This window comes from Drosophila subobscura, chromosome O (genome assembly GCF_008121235.1).
Source record: "Drosophila subobscura isolate 14011-0131.10 chromosome O, UCBerk_Dsub_1.0, whole genome shotgun sequence".
In the NCBI taxonomy this organism is placed as follows: Eukaryota; Metazoa; Arthropoda; class Insecta; order Diptera; family Drosophilidae; genus Drosophila; species Drosophila subobscura.
In genome coordinates, this window is record NC_048533.1 from 6573958 (window position 1) to 6587659 (window position 13702).

General features: G+C 42.6%; 2 protein-coding genes across 2 annotated transcripts; one reads left to right on the top strand and one right to left on the bottom strand.

Annotated features, from left to right (window-relative positions):
• The first annotated feature begins 9915 nt into the window (after window positions 1–9915).
• On the top strand, window positions 9916–10792 carry LOC117897374 (melanoma-associated antigen D4). The gene has a single exon (XM_034806173.1). The coding sequence runs from the start codon at window positions 9981–9983 to the stop codon at window positions 10728–10730; it is 750 nt and encodes a 249-aa protein (XP_034662064.1). The 5' UTR covers window positions 9916–9980; the 3' UTR covers window positions 10731–10792.
• Window positions 10736–13662, bottom strand: LOC117897373 (trichohyalin). Its single transcript, XM_034806171.1, has 2 exons — window positions 11722–13662; window positions 10736–11665 (listed from the first exon to the last, which is right to left on the bottom strand). Exons 1-2 carry the CDS (start codon window positions 13597–13599, stop codon window positions 10778–10780), a joined length of 2766 nt encoding a protein of 921 aa, XP_034662062.1. The 5' UTR covers window positions 13600–13662; the 3' UTR covers window positions 10736–10777.
• Window positions 13663–13702: the final 40 nt, after the last annotated feature.

Sequence of the window (13702 nt, forward strand, 5' to 3'; positions counted from 1 at the left end):
GTCATTTGTCAACCATTACAAAGTAATTAATGATTGTTGCAAATTTATTTACATTAAGTCTCTTTGGAAACTGTTGGATTTTCACGAATGCAAAGTTGTGGTGTCTTTGTCAAAAGAATTTTGGCCTTAGTCATCATTGAATAAAGTGGAGATTGGAGAACCAAAAAAAATACTCTATATTCATCCAAAGTCTCCTTACACCTATTTGATTTCTCAAACAAGTTTGTGTTTCAAGTCTTTTGTTCGCTGAAGAAGGTAAACCTTTCTTTGTGCAAACATTTCCATTCATAAATATACCACAACTGTCTTCGAAACTGTAGTTGATGGATGACCCTAGAATATTTAACCCTATTTAACATATTTAAGATGGATTTACAGCTCTCGAAACAATGGTAAGACAAGGGCAAACCCATAAATATCTTTAATTTGTGGCCAAAATATTTGTTTCTCACAAACTCCAAGAGAAAAACTTGGCAAAAAACTGTGCAAAAAGGCCACAACAAACTAGGCAAATAACCCAAGAAACCCTAAAACAAAAGCCCACAAATTGCCAAGGAAACTATGCTCATGCAATTGGCTTTAACAAAAAAAAAAAACTTAAGACCCAAATTGCAATAGCGAAAATATTTGAACCGGTTTTCAGCAGCAGCAGCAGCCAGAGCCACAACAACTGGGAAAACGGCTGCAAGCCGCAGAATGCACTCCAATGCCTTTTTGGCCAAGTTTGCTGCAAAGGCAATTAGACAGAAGGCGGACAGACAGATTCTAAGACACAGCTACCATTCGCTACCATATCTATGGCTAAATATTTGTTATAGTTTTTGTTGCTTAAACAAATGATGTCATTGTAAGAGTTATTGGGGTTATTGCTTGGGGGGGTCTGGGTCTGTGTCTGTGTGTGTGCACTGACATTTCACATTTCACTCTCGCTCCTTTTATGTAGAAATGGCAACAAAAAAAGGCGAACAACAAAAGCAAATAAGCGACGAAAGAAAAGGAGGGAGAGATCGTTAAGAAAGAGAGGGAAAGAAAGATCGTAGAGTGAAAGAGAGGTGGTTGATGGCTTGGCGAGAAAGAGAGAAAACTTGTTTTCGGTATTTTAAATGGAATGTTTTTTCTGTCCATCGATGTTGCTGTGTGCTGTCTCCACCTTTCCCTTCCGCCCCTCTGAACATTTCACTTGTGTGTTTTAGAGCAGCCTTTTTTTGTTGTTTGTTCAATAAGAAAGCCGCAAGAGATTAGCATAAATCGGTGAAAATATCCAACGAAATATCACTTGAACTGAATATTAGCACCAAACCGGCAAAAGGTTATCTGTTATCTGGCCACGTTTATAGACCCAGAGAGGGACGGAGACACACAGAGAGAGAGAGAGTGAGAGAAAGAGATTGAAACGCACACACAGACCGAGAGATAGATATATTTGTAAACACGTTCGCACCGGGGCCAAAACCGCTCCGTCTGAAGCACGTCCACCAACTGATCTCTCCGCTGGCATGGATATGGGATGGTAGCGTGATTTTGGTATTCCACCACAGCAGTGTAGACCACGTTTAGATGTCTGCAGAAGGAGGGCCAGCCGCCCAAACAGGTAACTGGTTATGGCCGTGTTGAGTTTCAGCTCAGCTGAGCAAAGAGAGAGAGAGAGAGCGATCAACAGGTATGACTATGAGAGAGGGAGATCAACAGGTATAGCTGTGAGAGAGGGAGATCAGCAGGTATGACTATGAGAGCGGGAGATCAACAGGTATAGATCCCTCTCCGCACGTAAAGAGCGTAAGCTTCGCTTGACATAATAGTTGAACGCTCGCTCTCTCACCCACTCTCATCAGGTGTGTCTGTCGGTCTGCCATCTGTGGGTGTATCACCTTCCTCTCTCTCTCTCTATCTCTCTCTTTAGAAGTCGCTCAAGACGGACGACCATGATGCATAGAAGACTCTGACTATGGTTTTTGGCAAGGCAACTCTTTTGTGGGCCCAAGTCTTGCAATTGTCAATTGGCTGACAAGTGAACTCAGCGAACTATTTGAACTGTCCAGTTGCTGTGTGTTTGCGGAGGGGGAAAGTCTCAATCCCATTGAAAAACCCCAAGTCAACGTCTGGCATTCATTGGTACGATTACGCCTACAGTTTCGGTTTCTTCTACTTCTTTGTGTGTTGGGGTCTCTGCAAAGATCACAAAAGTCATTTGGTATAATGCAGAGGGAGGACAGTAGATGCTTAAGGTTCACGGCTACTTAGGAACACCACATTTTGAAATAGTTTATCTGTGATATAAAAGCTTAGGGCAGTGCATCCAACAGAACCCAACCCAAATCATAGATACAAATCTTTCAGATACATTCAACAAGAAATACCACTTCCCATCGAATGAACCCACATAACAAAATCCCAAAGAATTCCCAAGGTTTTTTTCTTGGGTTTATCTGCAGAGCTGCTGCTCCCAAAATAATAATTCCGCTGATCAAACCGCCAGCCATCAAATGCCATCAATGCAAATATCAATCCAATGCCTCATCGAAGAGACGATGCGACGCGCCCAGTAACCGTCAGCACACATCAATGGCCACAAGGGGCTGGCTGGCAGTCATACATTTATTGGTTAACCAATATTCCATATGGAATATTCCATATTCCATCAGTCAAAAGAAATGTGTGTTCAAAGAACTCACAAAATCCGACAAACGTCAAAAGATACGAGTATCAAATGTGCAAACAGTCGAGTGTCTGTTGAGTCTTGTTTTGTTACCTTTGTTAGACTCAAACTCATACTGGCGGTTCACCCTCCCCTTGCGGTGGTTGCATATATTAAAATGCAACGAAAAAATCCGATTCAGAAATGAATGCGCTTTTGGTGTTGCACAAACATTGCCGCCGCCGCCGCCACCGCCACTGTTGCATTGTCTCTGGGTTTTGTGTGCTTTTGTTTGTTTGTCTTTCCTTCTGTGTATGGGTCTTATCGCAGCTGCTGCAGAATAATATACAACAAATAAGCACTAAAAAAAAGATAATAATAATATTGCAACTTGAGTTTATGCACTGCCATATTTTGAATGGAGCAATATTTAAGTTTGCAGAAAAGAAGCAACGACAAAGAAGTACAATAACGAAGGGAAAAATATATCAAATGGGTGCTTGAGGATCTTTTCTCGATTTCAATACGGTTTAAGATACTTGACTGGGGCAGCAGGCATCTTCGAGGTCAATAATGACTGCCCAATCTTTGGGAAATGACTCGTAAAAACAAAAAACAATAGCGCAGCCCGAGAAAATAATAATAATCAATTAAAAACTCTAAAATATTTACTTTACTTTACCCAAAATCCATTACAAAATTATCTGTGATGCTGCAATAGCAAGATACAATCTTAGAAAGAGACTTAAAGACAGTATGATTTACAGGCAAACCTGATTTGTGTCAGTGAAGGGTTAGGAGCCCTCCAGCACTGAAAGCTCTTACAGCATCCAACAAAATGTGACCAATTTTAGAGGGGGCATCCCCTTTGGCATACCCACAAGCACACGACTTGAACCAATTTGCCACAGACATAAGCACCCACTTCCCCCCGTCCAACAAGAGGCGATGAAGGAAAACCTGATACTTGTGTGATTTGTTTTTAGTTATTCGCATGCAACTTGATATTGAGGGACTCGGGGGCAGCGAAAGTTGTTCAACAATAAATATAATTGGCTTTAATTAAGAGTATAATCTACATAGAAATTCCAAATTAGCCAAAATACCAAATCAAAAGCTGAAAAATTCATTCCGACATTATATAAAAACGCCAAAAATGAATTTATTTCGGATGCCATTGCATGTGTAACATGAAAAGGGAGGCCAAGTTTTTCCACATGCAGTGGCGGGGTAATGTCTTCATTCGCGTTCCACATGAAATTTTCATGATGATACAAGTTAAGAGAGTTTGGCAAAATTAAGGCCATGGCAGCGAATGAAATCTCCCACAAAAGTCTATACCAATTTCAACTGTGTTTCAAAAGATACCGAAACAAAGTTTCAGCGCGCGTTTTAAATTGGTTTAGTTTTCCTTATTTGTTCATTGAAAGCATTTAACCAATTTTCTTTGCTCTGCAGCTAAGTGTTGCGTCAATATTTAGTGGTTTCGTTTTTCTTTTTTTTTGTCTTTGGGCTTTGGGTATAACTTTTATTGTTGATTATTGGATGATTAAAGTCAAATAAATCAAAGGCAGGTGGGTCATAAATAAGTGAATTATACAAGGTGTTTATCACTCGAAGATTTATTTATTTGAAAGTAGTTTTATGGGCAATTTATGGAGGCAACCATTAATTGAGTTTGAAATAGCAGTAAAGAATTTTAAAGATATGTATTTTCCCCAGGTACGTGCATTTAAAGGGTGCTTAAAGATAATTTAATTAGGCTGCGTGGCATATAAATATTTAAAGAAATTTATTTCATCTACAGATTTTCAGTTTGTTTCGATAACATCTGCTAAACTCTCTTAATTTCAGTAGCCCTGCCTTCGTGGAATATTGGCTTTTTGGGTTAAACATTTACACCCGTATCTTTCGCAATTTATAAACTTTAAAATGGCTTAATTGAGCAAATACTTGAACAAATCAGATGGCCAACGAACGTTGGCCCAAGCCCAAGAAAAAATGTGTAGCAGCTGCCATTGTTGTTGCTGCTGCGTTTATTGTCAAAGCGGTTAAGCGACATGCCACCAAAAATGATTGACAATCACTTTACAAACAGTTTTCATTGCAGCCCCGAGACCTGGCGACTCGCCTCGATGGAAAAAAAAGCAAGAGAGAGATCCGAAACACACATGCAACAGACTTCCCCATTGAGAGTCAGCGGCAACACCAACAACATGTGGCAGACACTCGCCAACCAGTTGCATATGAAAGTAAAAGTAAAGCAAATGTAATATATATGTACATACATACATATGTACATGCTTATGTATATACGAAAATGCATTTAAATGCAAAGATGTAGAGGTGGAAAAAGAGATACATATATACACCATATAAAACAAACAAAAGACAAGCCGCAGCCGAAGCCGGTGCGAAGACAAGCCACACCACACACCGGTTGTGAATGCAGACAAGACACCATTTACCAGACACCAGACATATATCTGCCATATATACACACACGCTGGATTCGTATATACATAAACCCGCTAATGAAATGCGTTCAAAAAAAGCCGCTGCGCCTGTTGAACCGATACTCGGATGCTGATAAACAACCAAAAAGAAAACAAAAATTTAAAATAAAAACCCCAAAAACTCAAACTTCATTCCGAAGACATCATGATGTCATAGGCCAGGCCGGCCACTGGCTGCATAATCTTCTCTGAGAGATTTAAGTTGGGCTTAAGCAGCATTTCTTTGAATAATCGCACAATATATAGGGGTATTCGGAATGACTCAAAAGAGCGTCTTGGCCTGGGAATTCTGTGACATAGGAAATAATTCAGGGAATTCTTTTTAGATGTTTAAAGCCTTGATATTTTATGTGATATTTGCTACTTTTATTTCAGAAGTTTGGAATGATACTTTGGGGAAGAGGTTGACGAAAACGAGTAGCTCAATGGAGGAAATTGTTAAGCTTTTTAGAGACCTATTCAATAGGGAAGTTAGCAGCTCCAACCCAATCAGAAGAACTTCACAGATCAATTCAATTTATATTTATTTTAAATCTTTCTTGATATTTTTCAATCCCTTTTTCTTGCTAAACTACCTCAATAGAATAACAATTACGGAAATACAAAACAAAAATCAAACTAATACTTCAAATTGTTTGGGTTGCAATGGTCCCCGTCAGTCCATGGCTTGGCCATGACCATGACTCGCGAAGAGACTCTCTTCCCACGATTTTCAAAGTTGAATCAACGAAAATTCATCAAATTGATGCATGTGTAACACGACATCAGGCATCATAATAACAATTATTATAAATTATTGGCCTTTTGGCAAAAAATGTGTCTTGTGAAAGTTTTTCACACAGGAAACGGGCCACAGATTTATGCAACAATTTATTGTTTATTAGTCGTTTTTTTCACCATGCAAAGTGGCATTTTTCGGGGAGGGAGACTCGAGTCAAGGCTGCAGTGACAACGTTGCCGGCTGCATACAAATTTCACGAAATTGTGAATCAGTTTTCGCCCCATGTGACGAGTACGAGTACAAGTACGAGTACTCTCGCAAAGTTGCTAATCGACCTTCACAAGGTAAACCGAAAACGTCACCGCAAAATATTTGTGTTCCAGAGAAACCTAATTGATTTTATATGAACCAATTGGCTATTTAGCATTTACTTAGCGTAGAGAATTACGCGGAACATGACTCAGTCTTTGGGCATTTTTCAAAGGCATTAATTTCGGGGCAATTTCGATTTATTTGTGTATGCAAAAGACATTGAATTTAGTGCCTAATTGTTTACAAACTGGCATGGCATGGCATGGCTATTTATGATATTATTAATAATTATTAAATGGTTATACACACAAACAGTTAGACGATGTGGGTTTTTGTTGTCCACTTCACAGTCACCGAAGCACGGGGTTATACAAATTCATAAAACCATTTAGAATAACCCCAAAACGAGATATCGTATCGTGAATCTCAAGATCAATAAAAACACACAACACAAGAAAAAAAACTTAAAGACAGTAAAATGATCAAGTTGAAGACCCAGAAAGATTCAAAAGAAATAAATAAAAACGGTTTTCAAGATGACCTTCAACAAATCTGCTGCTGCAAAAATATTTGATTCAAAAACAAATAAAAGGCAGTAGAAAGTATTAGTCATTGACATAAATTAATTGATTTAATTTTGGTTGATGAATCCTGCTGCTCAAGGGAATGTTTTACCTTAACTGTAGATGCGTTTGGATGTTAATTTGATGCATGAAGAACTGCTCTGATTTGAGAAGATTCCCCCCATTCATGGCTTGGATTTCTTCATTTAGCTTCGGTCAGAGCCTATAGTGCGTTTGTGCGATTTGTCATGCACGAGTAATCTTGGCCCCCAACTAAAGTCAAGTCATTCCTCATTTGTCCGTCTTTAATTATGACGATTGTTGCAGCCATTTGGCACACCGTTTTGATAAGCCTTTAATTTGATTATCAGCTTGGAGCCGCCATCTGGTTTGCAACGAAATTTATTAAGTGTAAAAGGTCGAGAGACAATACAAACGAGCCACATATTTTAGGCCATGGTCTTAATTAGGAGGCCAATGGCAAAGAACAAGACAAATCTATTGTTTTTAGAACTGAACTTTAGCCGCCACATGCATATATGAATACATACATAAATAAATACATATGTACATATGTACATATGTATCGCATATCTAAAGTTGTTAATTGTGAAACCCATTGACATTTATAGGAGAACTGGTTGCTTAGAGAGTTGCTGCAAATCATAATCTAATCGATGTGCCGGGCTCTGGGGATTTGGCTTAGCCACGAGCCAGGCACAGGCACTGGCACCCGGTTCGACAAGAATGCCAAACCACTCCGCTGAAGGTAGTCCACTTTTGAAGAAACGGCACGCAACCAGCGACTGAGTCAACGACAGCCCGAGCTATTGTTGCTTGAATTCTTTTTCTCTAATGGGGATTATCGGTACACTCTATACGGTAGTAACATGCGAGTGTAAGCGCAAGAGGTGATATAAGCTACAAATATAGCGAATAGAATGGATTCTTTGTTAGCATTTCATAGGGTATCCAACACTCCCCTGCACACATTCCTACCATAGCTTTCTTTTTTGTGTGGTTATTCTGTTATTAATTTATTAATAGTTTTTACCACCATTGTGTGAGCACAGCAGCGGCAGCACAAAACTGGTCGCAGTCGTTACTCTACGAGTATTGGCTGCTGTCATGGGTTTTGTTTATCATGAAAATTCTAAATGACTTGCTCCAGTCATTTGCTAATTTTTAATGGCCACAAAATGTCTCTAAAGCTGCTACAGCCACTTACCCAAAGACCTTGACTTTCTTTTCAGCAAAAGCAACAAAAATACATTGTACGAGTGGCTATAAGAAACATTTCTTCAACTCTGCATCCGACTCCGACTGCAGAGCACAATTAGCCAGCCATAAAAAAATGAGACGGGGTCTGAAGTTTACGTTACAATGCGCATTTTGAAAGTAAAAATGTTTATCTGTTGGTAGAAAGTCAAAGTCAAAGCGTTGACAGTGACCATTTGTTGACTCACTCGCAATTTCTTTGAGACACGAAAACACATTTGCCTTGGCCAGAGGCGGAGATGCCACCACAGAGTTTTGGGCAGTTTTTATGCAAATTCTTAAGTTATTACAGCCCCTGGTGGAGCATTAAATTGCACACCTAAACGGATATCCATTTCAGCATCGAACTAAACAAAAGACTCGAGCCGCATAAATTTGTGAACTCTTGGAGATTGGACTGGGGCTCGCTTTTTGCTTTTGTTTAAGGCGGAACAATGGCAAATCAATTAAAGCTTGCCGCCTGGCCAGTCAACTTTTGTCTGTCTTCCGCCTGTAGATTTATTATTTATGGCTAGAGCACTTCACTTTATGCCGGCTTACGCAGTCCGCAGGTAACTAGTTTTCACCTCAGCCACCTAAAACACACATTTCAAGGCAATAGCGTATGTGCGCTGCGGTTTGGCCTCAGTCTGTCTGGATTTGCTTTTGCATTTGGCGTCTGGAAGTGCACTCCTGGGCGCGTGTCTGCACAAACTGCTCTACCATTTCGTTGTTTTGTTTGTTTGTTGACTCGACGACTCTCTGCGGCAGATGTTGACCGTGCATGTCATTCGAGTTTAGTTTTGAAAGTTGTTTGCTTCCTGCAATCCGCATCCACATCCACGTCGCGTCTTGTCCATTTTACCATATTAATTAAAAACACATCACCTCCAGAGACGCCACAATCCTTCTGCAAAGTGCTATTTTTATGCTCATCTCATTGGTTCGAAAAATTGGAAAGCAGAGAATGTCTTTCTGTCAAAGGAAAGGCTGTTGGGCTAACTGAAAGTGAAATGAATTGAGCGACAGAGGAAAGGCTGTCCTGACTGTCCAGCATAACGAAATCAATCAATAGTAACCCACTAAAGGATGTGGCACTTCAGGCCTGCTTAACCCACTTTCGAACGCCCCAACGAGCCTATTGAGTGCGCATTTGCACTTGAATGGCAATAAAAGCAGCTGTCAAGGGTAGTCGGATGGAGAAAGGAAACAAAAAAATGCATTTAGTGTCCAACAATGGCAAGTGTCCCACTAATTCAAATTGTTTGTACGCGCCAAGTGTGGCTATCGTATATAGGTTTAACCTATCGATACACGCCACCTAGTGCCGTTTTTCCGCGGCTTGTGATTCGATTTTGGCCTTCTGACACTAACCATATAGTTCACTATATACAATTATCATTATTCGGTGTTCCGGAGTATCAGGATCCGGAGTAATTACAATGTATAAACCGGAGTCTAGCCCCAATTATGTTGTAAGGATAGGAGAGCTGCCCCCCAAACCACTCCGAGCTTATTATAATATTAACTTATGATCCCTTTTCCTTTCAGCAAACAATAGAAAGTCTTTATCTCTTTTGTTGTGCGCGCTATTTTTAAAATGTTCATGTCTCTTTTACTAATTTACATACATACATATATACACTTATGTACATACTGAAGACAAATATTAATTTCAAAATTTATGGTCATAAGGTATACAAAACAATAAAAAGGAGTGTTTATAAAAAGCAAAATTGATTCTTCAATCGGATTAAATTATTGTTTCAGTGGTGAAAGTCTTTGTAAGCTAGTAATATCTAATATAACTTAAATATCGTGGAAAATAAGTTAATATTCACGGTATATTTACGGTATATTTAGAAAATGAGAAGGTATATTTCAGTATATTTTCTTATCGATAAATAAGCGATCACACTGCTGGAGGCGCAAATTCACATTTCTATTTTGTTTTTATTATTTCTTTGCATATAAAGATGGCTAGCACCTTTCGCGCCAGCCAGGCCAGCACCTCTCGTGCCAGCCAGGCTAGCACCTCACGTGGTGGCAATAATAGCCTATTGTCTCAGTCGTCGCAGCATGTACAAGTCACGGCAGTCGATGACAAAGTGCGTTCTATTTTGAAATACATTCTGGACCATTCAGCGGCGAAGATTCCCATGAAAGAGAAGGACTTAGTACCGCTAGTCGGCACCAAGAGCGATCTTCAAAGCCGGCTGCCGCTCGTGGCCAAACTGTTGGCGAAGCGCTATGGAATACGCCTTCATCAATTGAAAGACGCCACCAAGATGTACATTTGCATGGCCGAGGCGCCCATGGCTTCGATTCACGAGATGACGCCCGAGCAACGTCCCCAGCTCACGCTGCTGTACATCATATTGATGTACATATTCCTGCGCCAGATGCGCATCGAAGATACAAAGCTGTATGCCATGCTGGAGCTGCTGGGCATACGTGTGGACGAGGAGCACGCCTACTTTGGCAGCCATTTGCGAAAACTGATCGAGGACACATTCGTGAAGCAGCAGTATGTGAAGCGCGAGCGCTCACAGCCGGAAGGTGCCTTCGAAGAGACCAAGACCTACATGCTTTGGGGACTTCGCGCCAAGGAAGAGTTCGCCTACGAGCAGATTGTGGAATTCTCTGCTAAGATACTCAACAAACCGCCCAGCGACTTCTCCGAGCTGCTGGAGATTGCCAAAGAGCTCGACAATCAAGAATCATAGCAAAATTACAATTAAAACATTTATAAAATAAACAGGAATCTTATGTTCTAATACTTTGCATAGTCGGTGTCCATGATGAGTTTGCCATCCTTGTCTTTGAGACGCACGCGTCCATTGGAATAGCGGGTCTCCTGGCTGCCATCCGGATAGACCATCTTGACGGTACCATCGGGATACTCGCGCCGCTTGTTCAGCTTTGTGTGTATCTCCTTCTGGCCATTGGGCAGATTTAGAATCTTATCACCGTTTCGGAGCTGCACGAGACGCGTGCCATCCTCATAGCGCCACTCCTCCAGCACCTCCGCATCACTTGGATCCACCATTTTGATTGTATTATTGGGGAAGCGTATCTCAATGGTGCCATCCTTGTGGCGGTGCTCCGTTTGGCCATTGGGGAACTCCAGTATTTCCAGGCCATCCAAATATGTTGTGTGCCAGGTGTTGGTCTCCGCATAATAATACTTTGTGGTGCCCTCCCTAATGTCAGACTCCTTGATGTCCTTGTTGAAGTACAACATGCGCACGGTCATGGCATCGGCGCTGATCTTCTTGAGGTTGCCATTTGGATACCAAATGTCTTTGCTTCCATCTGCATTCACAATCTCACGCTTAAAGTCTGAAGCCGCTGCAGGTTCAACTGTGGATTTGGCTGCCGCTACAGCTGGAGTTTCTGTGGGCGACTCTGGATCATCTTCTTCATCACTGGCGCTGCTGCTGGGATAGCTTTCGTCCAACACCTCTGGCTTCTTCTTATCTGTGCGATTTCGTGACTGTCCATAGCCACTGCTCTGGCCTCGTGTCGGCACACTGCCACTGCTCTGACGGCGGTTCATGGACTCCCGCTGCTTGGCTGGAACTTTACTGGGAGGTCCATCCAGGGACTTGGTGCGCCGCCCGTTCTCATCGATTGTATGAGATGAATCCGTGGGCAGCGGCTGAAAGAAAAATATTTAATGATTATCAGTTTTAATAGTTTCATTTAACTACATACCACCTTCGGCGCCAGTCGAGCAATATTGCGATTGATCTCCTGCAGCATTTTGGAGTTGTTTTCGCGCGAAACCTTGATCAGCTCCTGCTCCAGGCGCTTGTTCTCCTTGCCCAGCAGCTCAATCTCATCGCGATATAAACGTTGCTCCTTCTCGCCAGCCCGCAGCTGGGCCCTGAGGCGTGCCTGGGCCGACACATGGGTCTGTTCCTTCTGCTTGAGCTGCAACTGCAGCGACTCCACCTCCTGCTTGAGGGCAGCGATTTCCTTCTTCTCTTTGCTGTTGGCATTGCTCTTTTGTAATCGCATCTGCTGATCAAACTTGCGGCGTTCCTCTTCGATCTTCATGCGCTCATCGTGCAGATACATCTCCGCCTGGATTTTCTCATCGTGGACACGATCCATGGCCTCCAGGTGGTCTTGGGCGCACTGGGCCTTTTCCAGCTCATGCTTCTGCTTGAGGCGAATCAGTTCCATGTTTTGTTTTTTGAAGGTGGCAATCTCCGCTTCCAGTTCCTCGAGGCGTGTGCGCACAAGATTTGCCTTTTCTTGAAGTTCTTTGGTGAGGGGCTCGTCTGCGGATTTAGTTGGACTCGACGACTTTTTCTTCTGCTCCAAGGCCTGGAAGAGCGCGGACTTGAACTGCTCGAAAAGTTGCACGTTGGAGCCATCGCCAAGGGTTGTGTCATGTGTGTCATGGGAGTCGGAGAAGCGTACTCGCACTTGATTTTTCCCCACCTGTATGGGAGTCATTGTCAGATCGCTCGACTGTTCCTCCTCCGCGTCCTCGTCATCGTCGTCATTGTCGTCTATCTCCGTGATCTGGACCACCTCTGGCTGTAAATGCATTTGCCTAACCTGCTGGGTGACCACAATCTGATCCGTATCGTCTGCCGTTTGACGGCGGTGCTCTTTGCGAGCCATGAACGCCCGTATGCAACTGGAGTTCATGTCAAAGTTCCCCTCCTGTGCCTTTTGCTCCAACAACTCGAATATGCTCACATTGCTGTCATCTTCCAGTCGAATCTGGGCCGTGCGTCGTTGGATAAGGGGCACTGGCTTGATACTTTGCGCATTCAATACCTTGGCCCAGCACACGCCCGTCAGGGGACTCGCCTCAGAGGACTGCTCATCGTCGGCAGCATGCTCTCTGCTTCTCTGCTCAGCGAAACGCACTTTGGGTGACACGCTGGTTGTGCTTGAAGATGCATAGGAAGACTTAAGGTCTGGTGTGGAATTGCAGGCAGTTTTAGAGCTAATCAGTAGCTTCTGGAAACGCTGTTCATTGAGGTCAAGATCTTGCGGCAGGGAATGAGCAGCAGGAGGAGCAGGAGGAGCAGCAGGAGCAGGCGCTTGTGCAGTGGTAACTCTTTTCGTCTCCTTGTGCGTCTTTAGAATGCCCTTTTTCTGTGCTTGAGTACGGAGCTGTGGATGCGCATTTGCGTATTTATAGCGCGGCAAATTCTCCAAACGCAGTTGATCTGGATTGATCTTAAAGCGTTGCTTCAAGCCCTCGCCACGACGCAGAAAAGGACGCTTGGGCTTCGCAGGTTGCTGGCTATCGCCGCCACCACCTTCCTCCTCCTGATATTCCGTGTGTCGCGGCATTTGGATGGATACATCCGTGCGAAGCTCCTGGTCATCCTCTACATCGGATTCTTCTAAAATACTACTCTCCGCGCTTTCCACCTCCTTGTGAACAAGTCCCAACAGTTGGTACATGTTTCGCTGTTCCATGCCAAGCATTACCCGCTGGTTGTTTTGACGCTCCTCCAGCAGGCGTTTCTGCTCGTCCTGCCAACGATTCAGCGCCTCAAGTCGCTTCGTTATATCCTCCCGGCTGGTGGCAAGAGCAATGGAATTTTCGCCATCGTTCTGCATTATGGTTTCACATTAAATTTGAATGTTTTGTTTTGTTTTGGTTTGGACGCTGTACTCCTGTACTCAAAAATATACCGAAATATACCATAAAATATAATTGTCC

What these genes read in the sequence shown, in the direction of transcription:
- LOC117897373 (XM_034806171.1), bottom strand. Translation starts at nt 13,599, where the DNA reads ATGCAGAACGATGGCGAAAATTCCATTGCTCTTGCCACCAGCCGGGAG. An exon ending in CTCGACTGGCGCCGAAGGTG is followed by an intron (nt 11,666 to 11,721) that starts GTATGTAGTTAA and finishes TTTTTCTTTCAG; the next exon opens with CCGCTGCCCACGGATTCATC.
- LOC117897374 (XM_034806173.1), top strand. Translation starts at nt 9,981, where the DNA reads ATGGCTAGCACCTTTCGCGCCAGCCAGGCCAGCACCTCTCGTGCCAGC.